The sequence below is a fragment of the Lycorma delicatula genome, chromosome 6 (assembly GCF_047948215.1).
Source record: "Lycorma delicatula isolate Av1 chromosome 6, ASM4794821v1, whole genome shotgun sequence".
NCBI lineage: Eukaryota > Metazoa > Arthropoda > Insecta > Hemiptera > Fulgoridae > Lycorma > Lycorma delicatula.
The window spans coordinates 42,235,952-42,259,414 of record NC_134460.1 but is presented as its reverse complement, the minus strand read 5'-3'; the positions used below and the strand labels follow the sequence as shown (position 1 = coordinate 42,259,414).

Genomic DNA, 23,463 nt, shown 5'->3' with positions numbered 1-23,463 from the left:
TGTTTTAAGAATAAACTACCTTATGCTCTGCTGTTATTATTGGTATACTTTCATATCATACCTAATCTGGATAGACAAAGTTCCACTACACCGAAGTTCTTAAAATAAGACAATGAAATAAATATAATAATGTCTTGATAACTAAATATTACACAATAACAAGTATTGTTATTAAACACTCAATAATTTCATAAGTTTTTCTTTTATATTTCTTCTTCAACAGAATGAAAAACTTCAAAGAAGATGCGAAAATACAAAGAATGGAAAAGCTCTTATAACAACTTCACTGTTAGAGTTAAATGAAAACACATTTGGAAATCAGTCATAAAGATGGCTTTGTTGGGCTCTTCTTTGAGCCCCAGGTGAATGTCACTTATCAATTCTATTCAGAGGAACTACTTCTCCTCTTTCAGAAACTGTTGTATCAATTCGCATGTTATGATGTGACCATCTGAATAAAAAAAAAATAAAGTTAAGTTAATGTATAATAAATTTCATATAAAAATAATGTGAAAGTTAATTAGTAATTAATTACTAATTGCAATTACTTTTGAATCAATCAGTGGTTGAAGGTCATGTTATATCTCTTTTGCATCTACTACCAATCCTGGTTATTCCTTTCATAATACTGCTTACTGTAGATTGTAAGTATCAGTATAATATGATTTATTTTTTACATTTCAAAAGTTTGGTCGCTCCATACAAATAAATGATTTTTAATTTTGACTACTAATATTTTATAAAGAGACTGGTCATGTATTTTTAAGTCATTTTCTTCACAAGATATTAACATTTCTATGAGAGCAGATGTATTTTTTAACATAATAAACATTTAAATTTAACCTAATTACTTTGATATAGTAATTATAAGTAGATTAAAATATATTATTCCTTTTTTTAAGCTATTTTGTTTTTTTGTACAAAACATTACTTTTGTCAAAAATCTATAATAACACAACATATAATCTGAAGGCAGTTTAAATTGCTTGCTTAACATTAGTTTACCGATTGACAAAACTATCAATTAATTTTTCATTATAATATCATTATTACTTCAGTATGATATAAATATCTATTTTAAAAAAGTACTATCATTTGTGAATTTAGATTTATATAGAATGGTTTGCGATTCGAGTTTTTTGCATTATAGTTTAATGAAAAATATATTTAACAAAATTGTGCTGAATAAACTTAATGCTTCTTAAAAAAAAGTAATACAGTAAATAATGCCAAAAGTGTCATTGAAAATGAGTATGATTTATTGCATAATTTACATATTTTTTAATAACTTGTTTAAAACAAGATTGTATATTTAAAGTTATTTGTACAATAGTCTTAATAAGTTTAACAAACTGGAGTGTGTTAATCATACTTCAACAAAGTGAAGTTATTTAAATAAGGTTAAAGGTAAAAATGTATAAAATTAACAATAAATACCATTCTGTTACAGCATCACATAATTAAGATATAAAGTAATAACATTTGTTATAATTTACCTTTACTGGAATAATATCTTATTATATGTCAAAATTTAGAAAGCATAAATACATAGACACACAGTAGTTCTATTTGGTGCATCTGAAGTTGTGTTAGCACTATTAGCACACTACACTAGTGGAGGGAATAATGTACAATCATGATAGGATGTTGAGCTAGCAAAAAACTAGTCATAAATCCAGCAATCCACATCCATCCTGCACAATATCAACTGAGCTTTCTTAACTTGACAAGTAATACTTTATTGGTTTTTAAGCTCCTGTTAGCGTAGGAAGTGCAAAAAAATTCATATCTTATAAAAAAGGATGGGAGATGAGCAAGATAACTGTAATTTGGTGTTACCTGTAATTGCTGGAAAGAATGATTAAATAAACTCATAAGTATGAAAGTAAAAATAGTTTTATGTTTAGAAGTACAAATTGCTTATATATATATATATGAACGTGTGCGTGTGTGTGTGTATTTTATTAAAAAAATGTATATATATACCTTGCAGATGTTCTTTTTGTTACAGAATACAGTTCGGCATTACTGCAACCTACAATTAATTAAAAAAAAGAGAACAAAATTAGTGAGTATTAGAAAAAAATCTGTAAAATAACTTACCTGCTGCTATTTATAAGTTGATATTTAATTTATCATCTGTATTAGGATCGTTATTCCTACTATAAACTCTTTAATAAATACATAATAATAAAGCAAATGTTAATTTATGTAATTAAGAAAATATTAGTTTTTGATGCACTATTTCTGAACACATATAAGTTACCTTTTTCTCCATTCAAAATCGATAATATTAATAAAAACATTGTGCTATGAACTATAATCAATGAGTAACATAAATAGTCTTAAGTTCTAAAAAAAGAAAAATGTATTGCCAAACACTTTTCAGCATTACATAGTAAAATCATTGATGAAAGTAGGTATCTCAAATTAAATAAGGAAACAGAAAAAAAGAATTTCAATTCAAAGAGAAATTACAATAATAACAAGAATTGGAGAGAAAATTATTATTGTTATATTTATATTTACGTGTGGAGTTGTGAGTCTTCCATCAGGTACTTCCCCAGGTGGCAGATAGGGGAATGCTCACTGGATATGGTGAGTACCTAGTAAATAAAATACCTGGGGCTGATCAAAATTAGCACCATTGCCTTGCAGGAGAAAAGGATTTTCAAAGGCTAGGGGAACAAATCCAGACAGTAAAGGGGGTCATTGGGAGGTCAATGTGGCAGTCCCATTACCAGACTAGAAGTGCAGATAATAATAACCAGCTCATCTTGAAACCTTTAACTATAATTGAAACCAACACTGTTCAAGGAGACCATGCTTTGATTAGCAATGAGCTTGAACCTAGAAGGTCAAGCAGGAAGTGACCAAAAGTGGAGACCCTATGGTCCCCTATGAGTCATTGGGGTTAAGAAGAAGATACATACATCAATAATTGCATGTACAATTACCATTTTAATTAACTTAATTTCTATAAAAATGACTGAAACAAAACCAAAAAAAAAAAATTATTGAACAGTATTATGTCTGTTAAAATGCTTAAATTGAAAACGACACAAATGCACTTTAAAATTTGCTGATTTACAAACATTCAATCAACTCGCACAAAAAACAAAATTGATTGATATTTAGTTGGCAAATAATGTATTTTTGTTTAAATTTCTTATATATATAAAGACATCCAGATTCTCAGAATAAATGTTATGTAAATGGAGAATACTGTTGGCATATAACATAATAATGGTTCACGTCATTTGTTTTTCTATAGTTCTTCTAAGAGTTTTTAATAATTTGCAATAGAAATCAGCATTCACAGTAATTCTGTGATCACTAAATTCAACAAGCAAGACACATAAAACAACTTCTCATAACAACTTCTCATAAAACAACAGTCATAAGCTTCTTTATTGAAGATCTAGGAGATGATGAATGCCTCCAAATGATGAATGGTTGCTGCTTTGTCATGATGATTGAATAGAAAATCCAGATTTCATTTCTGGTTACAATGTGATCAACTAGATCACCTTCATTTTCATAATGACACAAAAATTCATGTGCTGCAGTAAGATGGGTTTCCTTGTATGTGTGTGTGTGCACATATGTATGTATGTATGTTGGTTAACATCTTCAGCAGCCATACACATATGTGCATGTATGTATGTCGGTTAACATCTTCAGCACCCATCTCGCACACAATTTTTATAACAAACTTTTTCAGTCAATACTTCATTTATCAAAGATCATAAAACATCAAACAGAATTATGGCATGGGGAGGTGCTGGTATTATCAAATTTTTTCAACTTTTTTAATCAAATTATTCATTTTCACCAACAGCCAGCTGCTACGCTGTTCATCATGAACTTTCATTTGCTTTTTTGAAAATGAATGGCACCACTGACTTACTTTAGCTTCACTCACATTATTCAGCCTGTAAATGTCACAAATTTACCTATGAATTTCAATCGCAGAATTGCCATCAAAAGTTGGATTACTCCACATACATACTTCACATTTGGTAGGATCACAAATTGTAGCAATCATTATAAATGGATGAATGTAAATAACTAATAACAAAATGAAAACAGATTATTGTTGATAACAGCTGACTATTGATTAAAATAACTGAACTACACAAGTGCAATCTGTTTACATTGCTGTACAGGTGGGAAATTCAAAACGGGCTTTAAAAATACGCTCTGTATAAAAGAACATCTATTTTAAATATATTATATCTCAGAATAAAAAAAAAAGTTGTTGACTGGCTTTAGTCAATAAACAATTCAAACATACTAAGCATTTAATTCAGTATAAAAATGTATTCTAATTCTTGAGTAATTGAAACTCTGTATTGATCCTAATTTCATTGTCCAATATTTTTTTTGATAAAATTAACAAATTTATGTTATGTTTTTAATTTTAATGCATTTTCAATATAAAAGAATGAGACTTGTTAAAACTGGATTCATAAGAAATATATTCTGCTTCTGAACATATTTCCCTAAATTCTTTATGTCAGCTGCAAACATAAGACAATATCTTATATGACCAGAAAGGTCATGAAAAATAGTATAGTAGTCATGTTATGAAAATAGTTATTAAAAATTCTAAATTTAGATAACAATGAAATAAATTACTGCAGTATTAGGTGGTTTTACTTCCAAAAGTTGATTAGATTTCTACACTTACAAAAAATGTTTTTTGAAGAATTTTAAGAGGTGAATCACTTCTATGGCTTGCAAAACCTGAATTTAATGTATTTTTGTTTGTGAGAAGCGTTGAATACAAGACTAATAATAATTTACAATATAACTAGGGATTTACAAAAAAATGCTCAGATAAACCAGTTAGAAAAAGTCTTGAAATTAGTCAGTCTTACTGTGACAATTTTCAAATGCCAGGTTCCTAATGATGCGACCTGCTTGGTATAAGTACCAAGATTGGGTGGTTTTTGTTAAAGAGTCTGTTTTGGTATTGAGGTCTCACTTGTGTCTTACACAAGTTTTTTTGTACATTAAGTACAAAAATCTGATGTGGATACCATATGACTGACTTCCTTGTTCGCCTATTAAATTAATATGTTTATATAATTGTACTTTTTATTAATGTATTCTTTTTTATTTTTATTGAATTATTATTTATTTTAATTTTTTTTACAATCACAAGTTGATAATTATTAATAAATCAATATATTTAAATTAAAAAAAAGAAAAAGGAAATGAAGTCGGATTCTCGCCGATGTGCTTTCCCTTGTAAGATCCAGATATTTCATTAATAAAAATTTTATTGGGCTATAACTCTGAAACCAGTGAAAATAAGTACTACTTATGATATATCATTAAAATGCTCTCAATGAGGGCTTATTACTGCAATTAAGAAAAAGTCCAAATTCAAATTTTTTGGATTTTGAGCTTTTTTTGCACACTTTTCATCCAGCTTAATTGCAATCAAAAGGGAAGGTGCACAACCTCCCCTTTGTTAATGTTACAACAGTCCTAAATCCAAAATTTCAACATTCTACGGCTAATTGTTTTTGAGTTATGCAAGATATGTATCTCGCATAACTTTTTGTATGTACATGTATGTATGTACGCACATACATATGTACCTACATATGTCACACCAAAACTAGTCAAAATGGATTCAGGGGTGGTCAAAATGGATGTTTCTGTTGAAATCTGAAAACCAAATTTTTTTGCGATTACTATACTTCCTTGTACTTTGTACAAGGGAGTAAAAAAATCCAAAAGAATAGCTGTAATTGAGAATAATTGTACTATGATCAGCCTACTTGTTGAGTAAACACAAATGTACCTAGTAAACATTGTATTAACCCACCGGGTTGGTCTAGTGGTGAACGCGTCTTCCCAAATCAGCTGATTTGGAAGGCGAGAGTTCCAGCGTTCAAGTCCTAGTAAAGCCAGTTATTTTTACACAGATTTGAATACTAGATCGCGGATACCGGTGTTCTTTGGTGGTTGGGTTTCAATTAACCACACATCTCAGGAATGGTCGAACTGAGAATGTACAAGACTACACTTCATTCACACTCATACATATTATCCTCATTCATCTTCTGAAGTATTATCTAAATGGTAGTTACCGGAGGCTAAACAGGAAAAGAAAGAAAAAAGTAACCATTGTATTACAGTCATGCTAAAATAGATACTAGTCAGTTGCTCTAGGACACAACAGCTCTGCCATTGTAGTTTTTCATCATTGCAGTTCTTGAATCCTTCTAGCTAGCTAATCCAACCCACCGGGTTGATCTAGTGGTGAACACATCATCGCAAATCAACTGATTTTGAAGTCGAAAGTTCTAAGATTCAAATCCTAGTAAAGGCAGTCACTTTTATATGGATTTTAATACTAAATCATGGATACCGGTGTTCTTTGGTGGTTGGGTTTCAATTACCCACACATCTCAGGAATGGTTGACCTGAGACTATGCAAGACTACACTTTATTTACATTTATACATATCATCCTCATTCATCCTCTGAAGTAATACCTTATGGTAGTTCCAGAGTCTAAACAGAAAAAGAAAACTAGCTACTGCCAAATTCCTGCACAACAGATCTTTTCTCCTGTCAGCTTGGTTTATATTCACACCAGTGAAAACCAGTTGCAGATTGTGCCACACAATCTGCAACACAACGCATCACAATGTTTTACTCATCACCCTTTTGTATTTATTTCTATTATGCTTAAATTGACTTTTTCTCACTAGTTACCACTGACATTCTGTCTCAATGATCCCTCTCTAGTCTTTGTTTGAGACCTAATAAATTTTCTACCATTTCTTCCTTGTATTTTAATTCTCAATACGAAAAGAACATTCTCGGTTAAGTGGGAATAAATGGAGTTTTTGCAGTTTACATAAACTAAAAAAAAGAGTTTTGTTTTAAATATAATTGTATGATAAAAACATAGTAAGCTGCAGTATTTTAAAGTTTATATAATAAATAAAAAATTAAATTTCTTACCAGAATACCTACGGATCGGTAGTGGTGTATTTATAGCTGAAGAATATGTTCTGCGAGGATCTGCACTAAGAGACAGTTTACATGATCTACGAAACCTTAACAATCCTCTCCTTGCTGGTGTTAAAAATGGAGCAGTTGATAATGTATATAATACTGGATTAATAGCAGCATTCAAGGGTAATACGAATACTGCCACCCATGCGAATACCTTTAAAAAATTTACAAATTTTTATGATTAATATTTATTTTATCTTATAAATAATGATGCTGTCTTGCATAGATTTTATGAAATTTTATTACTTCAGATAGTTATAGATGTAAATAAATTTTAAGTTTTTTCTTTATTCTGATTAAATGTTTTGTTAGTTGATGTATAATTACAGTTTATTTCGATCATTTGAGGAATAGGTAGGTGTGCTAGTCTGTTTATAAACAAAGTTCTCCAAGCACTTGTTTTGAAGGTTCAAGGAAGACTGAGGATAAACAAATTTAAAGGTGTTTTTTCATGTATTTTTACATTTTCAAGACATTAATTCATTATAGAGTCCTTTTACATAATTAATTTCTTAACAATTTGGTAATTACAAATTTATAACTAATGCTGTGTATAAAAAACACATCCAGTAAAAAAAAATTGTTATAAATTTCATATAATTTTTATTAAAAAAGAACATTACTTAAATTATTTTTAAACAATATCATATCAATACATTACTATTGTGTTAAATTATCTATAGATTTTCTACAGATTATTACATTGGCAAGTTCAATAATAAACAATAGAAACATGAGTGATTTATTCCTTAAGGTAATAAAAAATTTTTAAAATTTGATCCCAAATAATTAATATTTCTCTCCTACTAGTGTCTTAATGTGCCTTTAATATTTTTATTCATTTTCCATGAAAAATCATTACGATCTAAATAAATATTATATGTATTTTTTATTTATATTTTCATAGAAAGAAGATAGTTTAAAAAAATTACAAATAATGTTCATAGATGAATCTGTTGAAACAAGTTTCAAAAGATGATTATATGATTTATATTAACAACATCTTGGCGATTTAAACAAATGATCTAAGGCTGAGTGAAAAGTTACCCCAGTTCAATTTTGTGGCCAAAGTTGAATCAAAATAAAAAAAAAATACCAAATTATTTATCAAAAATAATAAATATCAGTAAAATGTAACGAAAATGTCAAATTAGCTAAAATTTATTCCTTTTATTTTAATTTCCATCCTCAAAAAGTGGATAATTTATTCAACTTTTACTAGGTACGTATAACTGTATAATGTTGAAAAATAAGAACGCAAACTGGTTACATTTGTTTACAATTGCTTAAAAAAAATTAATAAAAGATAGGTGGATATTTAATAAAAAAATCTCAAAATTTAATAATACCAATTTTAAAGGTACAAAAATACCTAATATGCAAGTACTAAGTCAAAGTTTGTTTAAAATAAATATGTGTTATTATTTATTAAAACTATAATTAATGCATTTGCACATCTATTCATTTATATCTTTCATTGTTTAAAACAGAATTAAAAAAATAAATAAAAAGCAAGCTTATCCTATTGAATTATTCCAAAAGTAGTAGAAAAATTAATTTTTATAGATTTAACAAACCTAAAAATGAAAAAATCTGTAAGCATTTCTTTGCTACTTAGGTTTTAAATTTTATTTTTAAACAAAATATAGTGTAAGAATTGGTAAGGGGAAGATATCTTACATAATCTAACAAAATCATACATAGTTAATACTACAATTTTACACTTTTGTTATTTACAAATTACCAATATAGCTTTAGACTTTGATTAACAATAAAATAACTTAAATAAATAAGTAACAATAATAACATAAATAAAACTGATTTAAAAAATAAAATAGTTTACATTTTTTTAATGTCAATTTTTTTAAGTTATCAACTAAAAACAACTACCAACAACTTACTCATCTTTAATCTGGTTTCAAATTTAACATTAAAAAAGATTAAAAATTTATATCTTTTATAAATTTATATGTTGTTGCCACATACATGCTGAGCATATCGGCAAATGCAACGCTAGCAGCTCAATGTCAAGGGGAGTACAGTATACGTACGCAGCGGCACAGCGCCACTCCCCACCAATCCAGCTGACTGCATACCTATCCCAGCCCAGCGGCCCCAAAAATCGCAAGTGCCTATAAAAGAGAGAACGGCAGAGCAAATTTTCAATTCATCACCGACCACCACCAAAAGAAAAAGAAGAAGAGGATGCAAAAGAAAGGAGTTTCCTAGCAGGCCCAACGTGAGATCTCTGGGGATGCCAACATCCCCGCAGGAGCAGAAGGCCTGGCCGGCTCGCCGAGAGCTGCTGGGCGTAGATGCTACCTTTTCACTTGCCCCAGCGTGCCGGGCTTCAAGCGCTGTGGCCGGCGGGCCGATTAACAGAACCATCAGCAGCAACTGGCCCAGCGTGAAATCCCTTGGGGAGAACCACCTCGGCCGCGCCGGCGGAAGACGACCGACGCCGACCCGACACTGCGGGGCTCTAGGGCCACCACTGCCACAATGTAGAGGGGACCCAACTGCCTCTGAGGGGAAGCTCGGTCTGATTCCGACGAGCCGCAACACCCAGACTACAGCCTAACTGGCATCGCCGGAGACCAGCTACCATATAGCCCTTCTCAGGGCTATCTCACAAAACACACAACGGCCCTTTTCAGGGCAATCACTCAAAAAACCTCCAATAGCCCTTTTCAGGGCTACCACAAGTTTTGCCATGTGCCATGTGCCGTCGAAGCCATTTGGTGACAAGTGGCGCTCAATGTGGGACAAGGACCATCTGGATGAGAAGACTGTACCTAGCCATGCTTCTGCCGACCACATGATAGCTGACAGACCAACACACAAGGAGCCCAACAACATTGACTGCCTAGTTGCAGGCATCCATACAGCATTTCATAACTAGGCTCGGATATCCCTACAATCATCATCGAAGTAGCAGGAAAACGCACGAAGGCAACCACACATTCTGCTGACAACTTCAGCTTTGGAAGAGCTGAGATGTTACCATGGTCAAGCTAATACCAACACAGATTCAGGTAGATTTTACATTGAATTCTATTTCCTGCCGTACCACGGGAGTGATGCAAAGAGAGGTTCTCTGCGGCGACAAGAAATTCCCTTCACGCTTCTGCTTTGGAAAGAAATCATCTTTGAACTGGTAGAAGGAGCAACAAGCCGTGTCAGATTACAGCCGTGGCTGCCTCCATCTGGGTAGGGAAACTCACAAAACTGTTTTTTGGCACATTCTACCCGAACCTGCAGCATTAAAACTGGACTGGTCTGCAGTGAAAAGTAAAGCACCTCCTGAGAAGACGGTATTGAAGCGGCACCAGGGAGTATTTTCCAGTACTCCTTTGCAACCAACTCTGTCAGCAGTACGTGAGATCCGACTTCCGGAAGGAAGCTGGCCATTTCGCTTACCGATATACGGGTACAGCAAAGAAAAGAAATGGATTATAAGAGAACAAGTGGAAGAGATGCTGAGGCAAGAAGTGATAAGAGCTGTCGACATCGCCCTGTAACTCTCCTGTGGGCATTGTTACGAAGATGGACTCTTCACCACGTTTATGTATAGACTTCCGGCGCCTGAAAAACAGAGGAAGATGTGGATTCACCACTGCCACTGATCTATGAGACTATTAAAGATCTGGGAAGCACCCGCATCTTCTTGACAATTGACCTTAAAAGTGGCTATTGATACCCCTGGAGGAATCAGCCAAATGGCAAATGGTTTTACAGCCTTTTCAGTTCTAGATTGCGGCCGATGAGAAGGCCGCCCTTTAATGTATGGGAAAGGTTTATGAAATCAACTTGAGAAGCACCAAGCTAAAGGTACATGTCTTAGGCTCAAACCTGCACATTGCGCCCTGGCCACTGAACTACAGCAAGTTCCATCAGATCTGCATCTGTATGCGGTAGATATTGTGGGGGGGGGGGGAGTTGTTGTCATGTACACGCCAAGCACATAGGTGAATGCAATGCTAGCAGCTCAGATGTCAGCAGGAGTACTGTATACATACATGACAGCAAAAGTGCCACTCCCTACCAATCGAGCTGACTGCATACCTCTCCCACCATTTGCAGGTACCTATAAAAGAGTGAACAGCAAAGTGAATTTACAAATTGCTGACCACCACCTGGAGAAGAAGAAGAAGAAAAAAATGAGTTCCCTGGCCACCCCAACATGGGACCTCTGCAGGAGCAACAGGCCTGGCTGACCTGCTGAGGGAGCCACTGGTTGTGGATACTACCTTTCCGTTCCAGCTTGCTGGGCTTCAAGCATCCTGGCTGGCGGGCCAATTAATGGCACTATCAGTAGGAGCTGGCCCAGATGGGATTGTTCTGCGAGAACCACATCGGCTGTGCCGAAGGAATAATGACTGATTTACAATGGGACTACCAGAGGAACTTACTTAACAGAATAAACAGGAATTATGGAATTCAATCCGTTTGGTAGAGAGAAACTCAAAATATGCTCTTTATTACAGCTAATAAAAATTTGTCAAATCTTTTATTCTGTTGTTCAAAAAATATTTTTGAGTCATTCTGTTATTTGTTAAAAATTGGAGCACTGATTGAGCTATGTAAGCAGGTGCATTGTCATGATGGAAAAACCATGACTATGCCAATGCACAATCTTCTCTGAACCTGCAAGAAACCTGCAAGAAACTTAACAGTCTGACCTGGTGGAATGAATTTCAAATGCACCACCTCTCTCACATCGATAAAACAGATGTGCATTGTGTTGATGTTTGACTTCACTTAATAGGACTTTTTTGGGCAAGGTGACGTTGCAGTCTTCCACTGGCTTGACAGATTTTTGGATTGAAGGGTTGTATCCATGCTTCCATGGAGGATCGCATGACATGCTTCCATGCGACCCTTTTTTTTGCTGAACAGTCAGGAGTTGAGAAACAAACTTTGCAGCAGCCCTTCTCATCCCCAAATCTTCCGATAAAATTCACTGAATCGAGCCCCAAGTTACTCCATCTTATCAATTTCTTCAATGGTACGATGTCAGTCTTCAAGCGCAACTGTCCAAATTTTTTCGACATTTTTGTCTGTTTGGAAGTTGTAGAACAACCGGGAATAAGATTGGCCACAATTGAGATTTCACTTATTTGAAATGCAAAAAATGACTGGTATAATTGACTTTTTCTCATTTGTAAGCTGTTAGTTGTTTTCAACTTCACAACAATTTCTGCCACATTTTTCCTGAGCAGAAGCAAAATGTTATGGCCACATCCTGTCTATTAAAGTTTGCCATGACAAAAAATGAGCAGGCAAAACAGCTTTCACAAAAATATTCACAGAAGTTGCACTTAACATTCCCAGGTGATGTTGCTTGGCAGACTAACACGGCAAATGTCACTTGATGCTTTCCTAGAGAGAGAACCACATACTATGGAAACTTCGGCCATCGTAATCCGATTCCGATTATTTTTGGGTATCCTCTCATATATATAAAATAATCTAGTGATGTGCGCGAGTCTGTTACTCTTCACGCAAAAACTACTCAACTGAATGAGCAAAAATTTTGCACGAACAAAGTTTTTATATCCGGGAGAAACTTGGAGCTATTGTCATTTTGAAATGTTTCACTGTTTCAAAATTGTGGCTGTTTTAATGACATGTAGTAACAACCAGATTATGATCCTTGCCGATATTCCACTTTACTATGGCCAAATTGTTAGTTAAATCGCACTCTGAGCCCACATGGAGTATTTGAAAATAATTTTTCTATAAAAAAGATCTCTTGCCTTTTTTTTGATATCACTTTCAATTTCTGAGGAAAGTAGCTTTAAATGTATGATGGAGTATGGTGTACATTGCTTTAGACTTGCCATTCACTTCCAAGCGCCTCCACTTTCCTCTTGAAGTTGCCTTTTCGATAAGAATAATAAATAAAAAGGGCAGATACTTCAAGTGGCTGGTCTGCACTAAAGAGTCAATGCATCTTGCATGGGCAATTGTACGTGGCTTGGATTGTCTCCTACAGGAACAATCTGTATATATACACTTTACAGAGAAAAGCTGTAAATACTGTACACAAGTCCACTCTTTAGATTATGTTGTTTATAAACTATTTAAAAAAAAAGTTAAAAACATAAAATAAAAAAAAAACAAAAAAATAAAAATAAGAAACAAAGTATATTCACCTCCTTAAAGTGTTTGTCAGTTAACATTAAGAACTGTGCAAAATACTTTTTACCTGACCTTCATACAGGTAGCCAGCTATAAATACATTTTTAAAATGGGAACAGAGTATTCTGAAACCTACATAATTCAGATAACTCAAAGTTTTTAATTTCTGTGCTGATCAAACATTTTCTCTGAAGAAATTACAATAATTTGATATTTTTATAAATTTAACAGGCTTTAATTGGTATTTATAGGCATTATTCTCACAAGCATGAGGAATAATAACATGGTGGGGGTTCAGGTAGACTGGATACACTTTTTGAAGGAAATGTTACTTTTAGATAAAAACTATTTTTAGGGAGTATAATCATCACTCATGTGAATTTCATTTAAAAAAAAATCTAACTAATTTTTCAAAAAGTTTTAATCAGATTTATTTTTAAAATATAAGTAAAAGAAGTTTTATCACAATTTTAATAACAAAAATTACATGGGACCTTATAAAAATACAATGATTTAATAAAGAAATTTATCTTTAGTAGGACAAGACCAAAATATATTCAAGTGTTTATTTATATTAAACAGTTAACTACCTGTGGTGGAACTGTGTATCCAGCTAATGATACAATTCCTAATAATATAATGGGCACCCAACAAGCAGCATCAGTAGCAACTAGTAGTGTCATTCGCCATGCCATTGCTGTTTCACTTGTTTGTCTTTCTTTATTTACTGCTTTCTGTGTTGTACGTGCAACAATAAACATCCACAGGTATCCTAGTGCTATTATACTGAATGACACCAAGTTGAGAACTAAAAAAAACAAGCAAATATTTGGTTACTATTTAATAAATATAATATATTCATAATAGTTGCTGGACTTTACAAAGTATAGCCACTGATGTTTATTTTTTTAACAATATTTAGAAATTTGTTTGTAAATATTGTAAAACAAGCAACTCAATTACTTCTATCAGGAGAGGTTTTTATTATTATTGTAATGAAAATTAGACAGCAAAACTGACTAAACAGTGAAACTATTAGAGTCTCAACAATACCCACACCTTAAATAATATCTTCATTTAAGTGAAGTTGTTATCCTATCAGTGGTCAATAACTAAAATAATAAAACAGATGTTATAAATAACATTGTATTCCTAATTAAAATACCTAGTGTGTGTCAATCTCATTTGTTTCTATTTAAACAGTAGTATTAAAATAACACATTAAAAACAATTTTAATACTTTTACATAATTTAAGACAAAGTAAAAGTTCAACATATTGATCACTTCTCAATTTTTTGGAATGTATTACACAAATAAGGTATATCTTTGCTTAAAAATCTTCAGACTTAACAAATATTATTATATTTATAAATAATATTATATTGTACTATACATGCTTGAATTTTCACTGAGATATTCAGGTGTTTCAAAACCATTTGCTTACTGTCCAGTTCTGTCTTATGTAGGGTCTGGATAAGTTATTAAATTAATAAATTTGTGCAGCAGAAATGTCATGGGATCTTTTAGATTGATTTCACTCTGTAATGTCTACTATAGTTAATTAATTTTTTTGGTAAATAAATAACAATTTTACTGTTTGCAAATTATAGATTATTTTAAAACAAAACTAGGTTATTTTTGTATCAAACACTATGGTTGGGTTATACTCACCACTCTTCTTCCTTTGTAGAGATTGTAATTAAAATATGATATACAATTTTTATTGCAATTTCATTAAAAAAAAAAAAACACAAACTTTGAAAACTTGGTCCCCTTTTTTACTTCTACTTTTAGAAAAAGTAAAAAGTAAAGCTTTTTCCTTGGTGTTTGATTTATATTTCAAAAAGAGAAAACGGGCATCCATTTTTGAACCATATGATTAATATTCAGGTAAAAGATAACATAACTGATTATTAATTTAAAATATTTTTCTGGTTGTATGAAAGATAAATAAACATTTTAATAAAAATAAAATTGGGCAACAGGATCTTAAATTACAGCAGGAATGTTTCATTCATATGTACTAACTCATATAGCCAACTCACTACTGTTGCAGAAAATAGTAATGGTTTTATATGAATGACAGAAAATATTAATTACAACTGGCTTTTTAATATCTTTGACATACTTCAAAGATATCTCAACTGATTTTGACATATCTCAACATACAGTCATTTACCTGTTTGTTGAGTTACTTTGTGGCAATTCAAGACTATGTCATACATTCCTTACAGTTACCAACAACTTCACTTCAACTTACATTTCACCGCAGAGTAAACAGGTATAAAGAACGTAACTAAACACTCAAATTCATTTAACTAAATACTTAAATTGATGATAAACATCATAAAAAAATGATCTTACACTGAGTAAGATATCTGCATCTCAAAAATGTGAAGAAAATTTACAATTATGCGTATAAATGGGTAGATGCATACTAATTCTATAAAATAATATATCAAATTTAAAATAATGTTGATATAAACAGGCTAAGTATCCTCTGTTTTTTCAACTGGCAAATGTGCTGTGTTAATTTTTAATTTATTTAATTTCTATTTTTAAAATAAATATTTATTCATATTTTATTAAATCATTTGAAAAAAGTGGTATACAGGAATATAATGTAATTTAAACTGTGTCATGGAGCTGAAGATGTCTGAAACTTGATTTTGGTTCCCTTGATTAAGAAAGTGTACTCAAAACAGTTATATGCAATTACTGTATTATAAAAGTATTGTATTATGAGAGATGCTGGAATGTAATGCTCGATGGACTGTAACGAGAGAACAAAATGTCAAACATAATGACAGGTGCTGCCTTCTTGTAATTTCATTATTATAATACTAATATTCCAAAACTAGTTGACACAGTCCCTCTCATTTTCTGTCAGTTGTCACTGCTATGGAGTCAAGTACGCCAATTACAACACATCTAGAACATGTAGTGATTGAATTTATGACAGTGAAAAAAGTGAATGCTAGTGACATTCATTGTCATCTAAAAGATGCTAATGGTGATGACCAAAGTACTGTGAATAAATGGGAAAGAAAAGTTTGTGCATCAGAAGCTGGTAAAGCAATTACTGAGGATGAACCTCATAGTGATAGACCAGTTTCTGTGATTGATGAAAAGTTCCAAAAGGAGATACAAATACCTCCTTTTGGTGCTTCTAAAACACTACTAAAACACCTCAAGAGATGTGTTGTTGGTTTAGACAATCCACAAGAATGAGTATTTCTGCACTATGATAATGCTTGGCCATATACATCATGTGCAACCGACAAGGCTCTTTATGAAGCTGAAATTTGAATTTTTATAGGGTTTATTAGTGAAGGGTTTTTCATACCTTCTATACTCACCACATTTGACGCCATACATTTTCACTTCTTTCTGCAATTAAAGAGGTATTCATTGCACCATGGACGATGATCTGAAGGATACTGTAGGATTGTAGATCAAGAAAAGGCCGCCAGTGTTCTTCATTGATGAATTGAGAAAACTGGTTCACAATTGGGAGAAATATGAAACTGAAAATGGTGACTATGTGGAAAAATAAATGTAAGTTTTTGTAGCAAGTAAAATGTACCTTTATGGGATATTTGTTTATTTGACTATTTCTTTCCACTTGTAAGTATAAGTGACTGCATTTCATTTTAGCCACCTCTCATAATAAATAAAAAAATTACTGCATTGACTAATCATAAGGCAACTACTTAATCATATCATCTTGGAGAAGTTTGAATTGCTTCATCTTTTCCTTATAAGGCCAATAGCAAAGTCTTGGCCTGAAATAAATCTAATGAGACCTAAGACAAAATAAGTCTCATCTAAGGTAAATATAATTCAGGTTTTATAACAGAATTCCCAGTGATTCTCTAGTTCAAGAATTTCTCAAACAGATTCTTCAACTGCTGAAAAAAAGTTCCACTTCTGTAGCACCAAACTCTAAAAAAAAAATGGCTAGTCATTAAACCCAGTTGGACATAGGGAGAGAACAAGGAAAAGGACTAAATATTTACACTGAAAAGATATTCTCAGCTACATATTCTGAAAAATCCTTGTTAACAATGTAACATTACAGTGTCCAATTTTTTGATCTTACATATATTGATGTGATATGAGTAGATAAAGTATAGTGATACAGTATTACATGCCAGAAAATTTAACATACAATAACTGTTTATTTAACTACATATCACTATGTCTTATACTTATGATGCATGTAAAGCACCTGAGATGCAAAAGGTACCAGTTAAAGGTGCTTTCTTTGATAACAGTGATGTTTATAAAGAGTCATGATTATCAACTGGATTTTGATGAGTTATATGAGACATGTCATGTTATATGCAACAGTATATTGAACTCAGTGAAGAAAGTAACAGAAAATCACTTCATGCCTCAATAAACCTTTTTCCTAATAAACCTGCCTTGAGATACTTATTATTCTTGGGAGTGACTATTATTTTTGGAAGCGAATTGTCAGTTATGTCAGGTTGCCTTCAACCATTATAATTTTATGGCATTTAATATTCAATTATACATCCATTCTTTGCAGCAAACAGGGTGAAGTTGCGATTTGTCATATTGAATACCATTTGCGTACTATGTGCTTGGCATTATCGTATTCAACAACATACGTAAGTATTTGGGTCACTGCAGTAAGTAATGGCATATTTGTTGTTTTTCTTTTAGAAAATTATGCAGTTTTTAAAAGTAACTTATGTCTCTTTAGTAAAGTCATTCACAACCATTTAATATGGCTTATAAGAGACATAAGTATAAATATAATCTACTACTAAATGTGTTTAAACAACTCTACTTACTTAAGAACACAAAAACAGAGTATTCCCATCCATTAGGTTTGTCTGGTGTGATATGAAGAGCCAAACAGACTCCTGAACGGCCATAAAAATTACTATAACAAATTTAAAAAAACATTCTCGTTGTATTGAATAATTAAATAATATCTTATTTATAAATATGGAAATAAATTAATATATAAGCCCTAAAGAGAAGATTGGTGATTAAATTCTAAGAGGTTAGATTATTATAATAGATTAAATAAATAAATTTAAAAAAAAAACTCAAATGGATTTGAAAATAAATTATAAATTAAAAAGAAGTATATATTAAAAAAAAATTATTTTACTAAAACTAATATTTTAAGATTTTTATTTCTCTATACTGTTAAATTATATTTTAAATTCAAATTTTTATAAAGATAAAATTAAGGTAAGATATGTGTTATTTCTTAATATTTTGTACTAATTAGCAGAATTTAAAATATAATAAACAGTTGTCTAAAAATCATCCCTTGTTCTATGAACAAGGGACATGACTGTACCAAAAGATATTAAAGGTTATCAACAATAAGGATATCATGGAATGTGTCTGGATAAAGTAAGATTCCAGATTATTTTGTTCTTATTGCAGATTCTCTTAAATGAACAATTTCCAGACCATTGTGGATCACCTGTGGTTTAAAAGCATTACAAGCCTTTTTGCAATGGCCACCTTGAATATCTGACCTTACTGTATCCAACAACTCATTGAGGAGACTAATCAAGGTTTATGTACCTTGATATCAATGTGCAACAAATGAAGAATTACGTAACAGATTGGAGGAAGCCTCGATATGCATCACATGTCAAGGAGGATGTGAAAATACATAGTTTTGTGGATTTAACTACTGTGTATTTTCTAATACCAGATCTTATTAATTACTCACAAGTAAACACTCAATTGATATGGCAAAAAACATCTTGATGAAAATTATTTGAAATTTTATTTGGTTTTATTCTTTCCCAATGAAATCTTTTATAGACATCCATGCAACAGCATATAAATTACAGAATAAACTTCCTCTGCAAGATGGCAGAAAAAACAGTTTAAGAAATTTCAAAAATGTTTCTGACAAACTTTTAGGTAATTCTATAATTTTAATCAATTGATATTTTTTGTTGAAATGCAAAAAATGAAAGTGAAAACTTCAAAACGTTTTATTAAAAGGGGAGCAGGTTTGTAAAGAGTATCATAAACAAATATCAAAAGTATATTTTTCATTAAGAGTAAGTAAGCACTGGTAAATTTTCAAATTAAGAATTTTCTGACATCGCTAAGATTCAAATTGCAATGAATAATTAAATAAATTCATTAATCTTGTTAGGTTTAAATAGGTTATGTTGTTCATCCATAATTTTATCTTTATTAACAGCAAAACAGAAATAAATTGTGATAATGGGCACAAACTGAAAGAAACAAATCTATTGAGGCAAAGGCTCTTTTTCTTTAGTTTTATGTATCAAAATACATAAAAATAGATTACATTTTGTTGTAAATAATTACTATTTATAGATGCAAGTTTAGTTATAAATATGGTAGACAGATAGTGCACATTGAAAATAATCGTTTTTTTTTAAGCTTCAGAACTCAATTTCTAATAAAAATCTTTGTTAAAAACTTGATCTCGGGTACAGGTTACCTGGTATTTGTAAGTAAAATAACAAAATAACGTTCAGTCTTTTTTCTAAATTTCCCTTAAACAGCCATACAAAATCTTACAGAATGTTTCGTACTAGTATTGCAAAATAATACTACGTAATGTAAAATGAACAAGCTTTATGTATAAACTTTACTGTTCATTTAGTAATGGAATTGTGTTGATAAACATACACCTAAAACCATTCTCAGATGTCAATAAAAGAATTATTTAGATCGGCCCAGTCGCTTTACACTTTTAAGTGAACATCAGTACATGTGTGTATGTATATATATATATATATATATATATATATATTTATACATGAACATTCTGATTTATACGCAGATTATATTATTTTAATAATACAGATTTTCAATTATAATAATAAAAAATATATGCTTACTGGAAATATTGAAAATGTGATAGAGGCAGAGCTGAAAGTGTTCCAGATAATAACCAACCAAATGCCATCAACTGACGTGTCCGTGCCATTTTTAAACGTCTTACTCGGAAAGGAAAAATTATTCCAAGAAATCTATCCAAGGTAATAACTACAGAAAAATAAATAATATACCTGTACTGTAAAAAATTCTTATTAACAATGTATAAAATCAAAATAAATAGCTTATAACTGTTAAAAAATAACTTGTACTAACATTTTTAGATCTAATAATTTCAAAAATTCTAATTAGTTCTATGCTGATAACTATCTATTTCCAGTTCCAGCATCCTTTAAATGTTCTTGCCCACTAAAAAGAAAGGAACATGAACGCTAATGCATGAGTCCAAAACACATGAGAAGAGAACATTCTCACTGTACAGCTTGTGCAAGAATAATATTCATTCCCTACTTAGAGCATTGTAATAGAGGTTCATTTGATAATACTTGTAAGTATACAATATTATAAAGATCAAATAGTCTGGCTATTCACTAATCTACCCGTGGCCCTAGAGGTAAAGGAAAGAGAAGTGATAGAAGTGAGAGGACAATTGTTTTATAGACTTCTCTTATGAACCTTCATTGCTTTTCTGTTCATTCCTCCTATTAATGGATTTCCATTATGTAGAAATTTCTGATGAAAATTTCCATTTTTGTGGTTATTATTTTTATTTTATTAATAAATTTTATCTTTCAGATTTCCTAACCTAGTCACAAAATTGAAATTTTTAATGTGTTTGTGAATTAAGACAACATATGAAAATGTTTTTAGCATTAGCATAGTTTGAATTTATTGACAAGCATTACTAATTTTTAATTGGAAATTTTTATTAAATATCCAATCAAAAAAACATTTAAGTGTAAAAACATCTAAAAGAAGAGATGTTTTGATCAATAGTCAATTAAGAAAAATAAAGCCCACAATACTTCCATAGAGATAAGAAATGGAAGTAATAAACAAGGGAAAGTGTGACAACGTGATAGTTTTTCTGGGTCTTTAGTGTCACTGTTAAATTAATTATAGTTTAATGCTGTATGTATTCTATTGTTAGAAAGATATTCTAATCTAAGTGTTAGAAAGTTGAAATTAATTATTCTATTATAGTGGTTTGTTAAAAAAAATAAAAATTGTGAAGCTAATTAACTGGATTCAACATTAAACAATTTTTATTTGACATAGTTTTTATTTGAATTAAAATTAAAATACTTAAAATAATATTAACTGAAAGTTTTAAATTAAGTAGTATCATAATATATTTTTTTTATGTACGTAACATTTTACATATAATCGACAACTAATAATGGAACCGCTAATTAACAGAAAAGCATTCAGCAAGTAAAGTATACCATTTAATGGTAGTGAACAACTTGACTATTGAGCTAAACTCAATTGTAACAATATTTTTTTTTATTACATTTATTAACACTGTATGTAATTTTCAAAGACTAAAATCCAGATATTACAGACTGTCATTTTTTAAATGTTGCTTGGATGAATTTTGTATTAAATCACTGTTACACTAGGAATCTACTTGGAAAACGTTTTTTCCAAAAGAGAGGGGAGTTGCTAAACGAGTTGATATATAAAACTCATATGGAGTATTTAGTAAAAAAAAAAATCCAAGTGGTATTTTGAACTACCTGAAACTATTGTTATTAATAAATAAATTTACTTTTTAAATGAAGTTTTATCTTTTTGATGATTTCAAAATTATAAGGCACTTGCAACCCTAAAAACTAAAAAAAATAAATTACTACTCAATAAGCTTTAACTGCCACTTGTAAAATTAGAATTACAAAATCTCAAAAACAATTTTTTTTTGATTTTGATAATTTTATTTTTTTTTTGTATTCTTTACTTTTGCTCATTTTTTAACACTTAAAAGCAATTCATGGAAAGTTATTAAAAAGAAATCATGTTTATTTTTTTTAAATATTGCTGTTTACAAAAATAAATATGGTTTATTTGTTGCCTTTCTCTATAGTGGTTCAACAGTTCTAATAAAATTTTAATATATTTATTCTGGCTCAGAGTTCTAAATTTTTACATGTATTTGAAACACCTATAACCAATTAAAAAATTGGTAAAGAAAAATCACTTTTTTAAAGTTGTCTTTTATGATGTTTTAAGATATCTTTTTATTTAAACAATGCCCATTTTTTATTGTGACTATAAAGAGAAGTAGTTATCAAAAAATTATTCTAAAAAGATCTGCTTCTTAAATGAACACATATACTACTGACATCGATAGACATACATATGAACTCTCATCTGAGAAACTAAAATACTTATTAAAGAGAGGTTATAGAAAAATCAGATTTACTTTTTTTTTAAATACTTTCATGAAAGTTCTATCATGCCTAAAGGTGTATGAGTGTACGTATACATGCTGTCACCGAAACACAGATCATAGCTATGACTATTGTTATCTGATATTACATAAGTAAAGACAGATGTGAAAAAATGAATCATATTAAGATGGATTAGTAATAAAATATTTTTCCTCTATTACTGTGAAAATAAATTTAATTAGTAAAACATACCTGTAAGTGTGAAGACAGAAAGTTCACTAGAAAAAGTACTGATAAAACCAGCAAAAGCACACAGCTGACTCGAACGCCAATTTGAATCATGTATAAAGTAAACTCCTCTATAATGCCAGTCCACAAAAGCAATTAGCAGCAAGTAAGATCCCATCAGTAAGTCACCCAGTGCTAGGTTTGTAATCAGGAAGGAGTGGACCTGTACAGACTGCATATACTGAGTATGTTACACTCTTAAAATTAATATTATTGTTAATAAATACATATCCTGAAACTGATAATTAATGCAGTATATAAACAAAATAGTCAATAATATTTAGATCTTAAAATCAATTATTATTTGATAATTACTACTTGCATTTTATAAAGAGGAAATTTGTTTAGTCTGAATTATTATATATTTCAATTATGATTGAAATATATAATAATTAATATAATATATAAAAAATATATATATATATATATAATATATATATAATTATTACTACATTAATAAAAACATTCTTACAATTTTCAATTTGTTTGGCAATTTATGAAATTTTTCTCTACCCTTCAAAATTATATTTTTCATTAGTGCTTTTAGCGTACTTACTGTATAATGGTTGTGAATGAACTGAAATTGGCATAAATTTGTGCAAGCATCCAAGGTATGGAGAAACATTTTGGAGACAGTGCAACAAATAATATAACTTTATTTATGACAGGACTCGTATTAATGCACTTTTTGACCATGTGCAATTACCTATTTGCGATTCCTGTAAGTTCCTTGAACTTAAACTGAAAGTAATCATGTTCTACATTCGAATTAGGT

General features: G+C 30.7%; 1 protein-coding gene across 1 annotated transcript in view; it reads right to left on the bottom strand.

The window, feature by feature from the left end:
- Positions 1–325: 325 nt before the first annotated feature.
- The window catches only part of LOC142326852 (G-protein coupled receptor GRL101-like), a 289,318-nt gene continuing 266,180 nt past the window's right edge, over positions 326–23,463 (bottom strand). The window contains exons 22-28 of the mRNA XM_075369587.1: positions 22,653–22,851; positions 20,073–20,220; positions 18,012–18,103; positions 13,778–13,995; positions 6,990–7,197; positions 1,987–2,035; positions 326–451 (exon numbers count right to left, since the gene is read on the bottom strand). Coding sequence (XP_075225702.1) covers positions 370–451; positions 1,987–2,035; positions 6,990–7,197; positions 13,778–13,995; positions 18,012–18,103; positions 20,073–20,220; positions 22,653–22,851 — 996 coding nt within the window. The 3' untranslated portion in view covers positions 326–369. The remainder of the gene's footprint in view (positions 452–1,986; positions 2,036–6,989; positions 7,198–13,777; positions 13,996–18,011; positions 18,104–20,072; positions 20,221–22,652; positions 22,852–23,463) is intronic.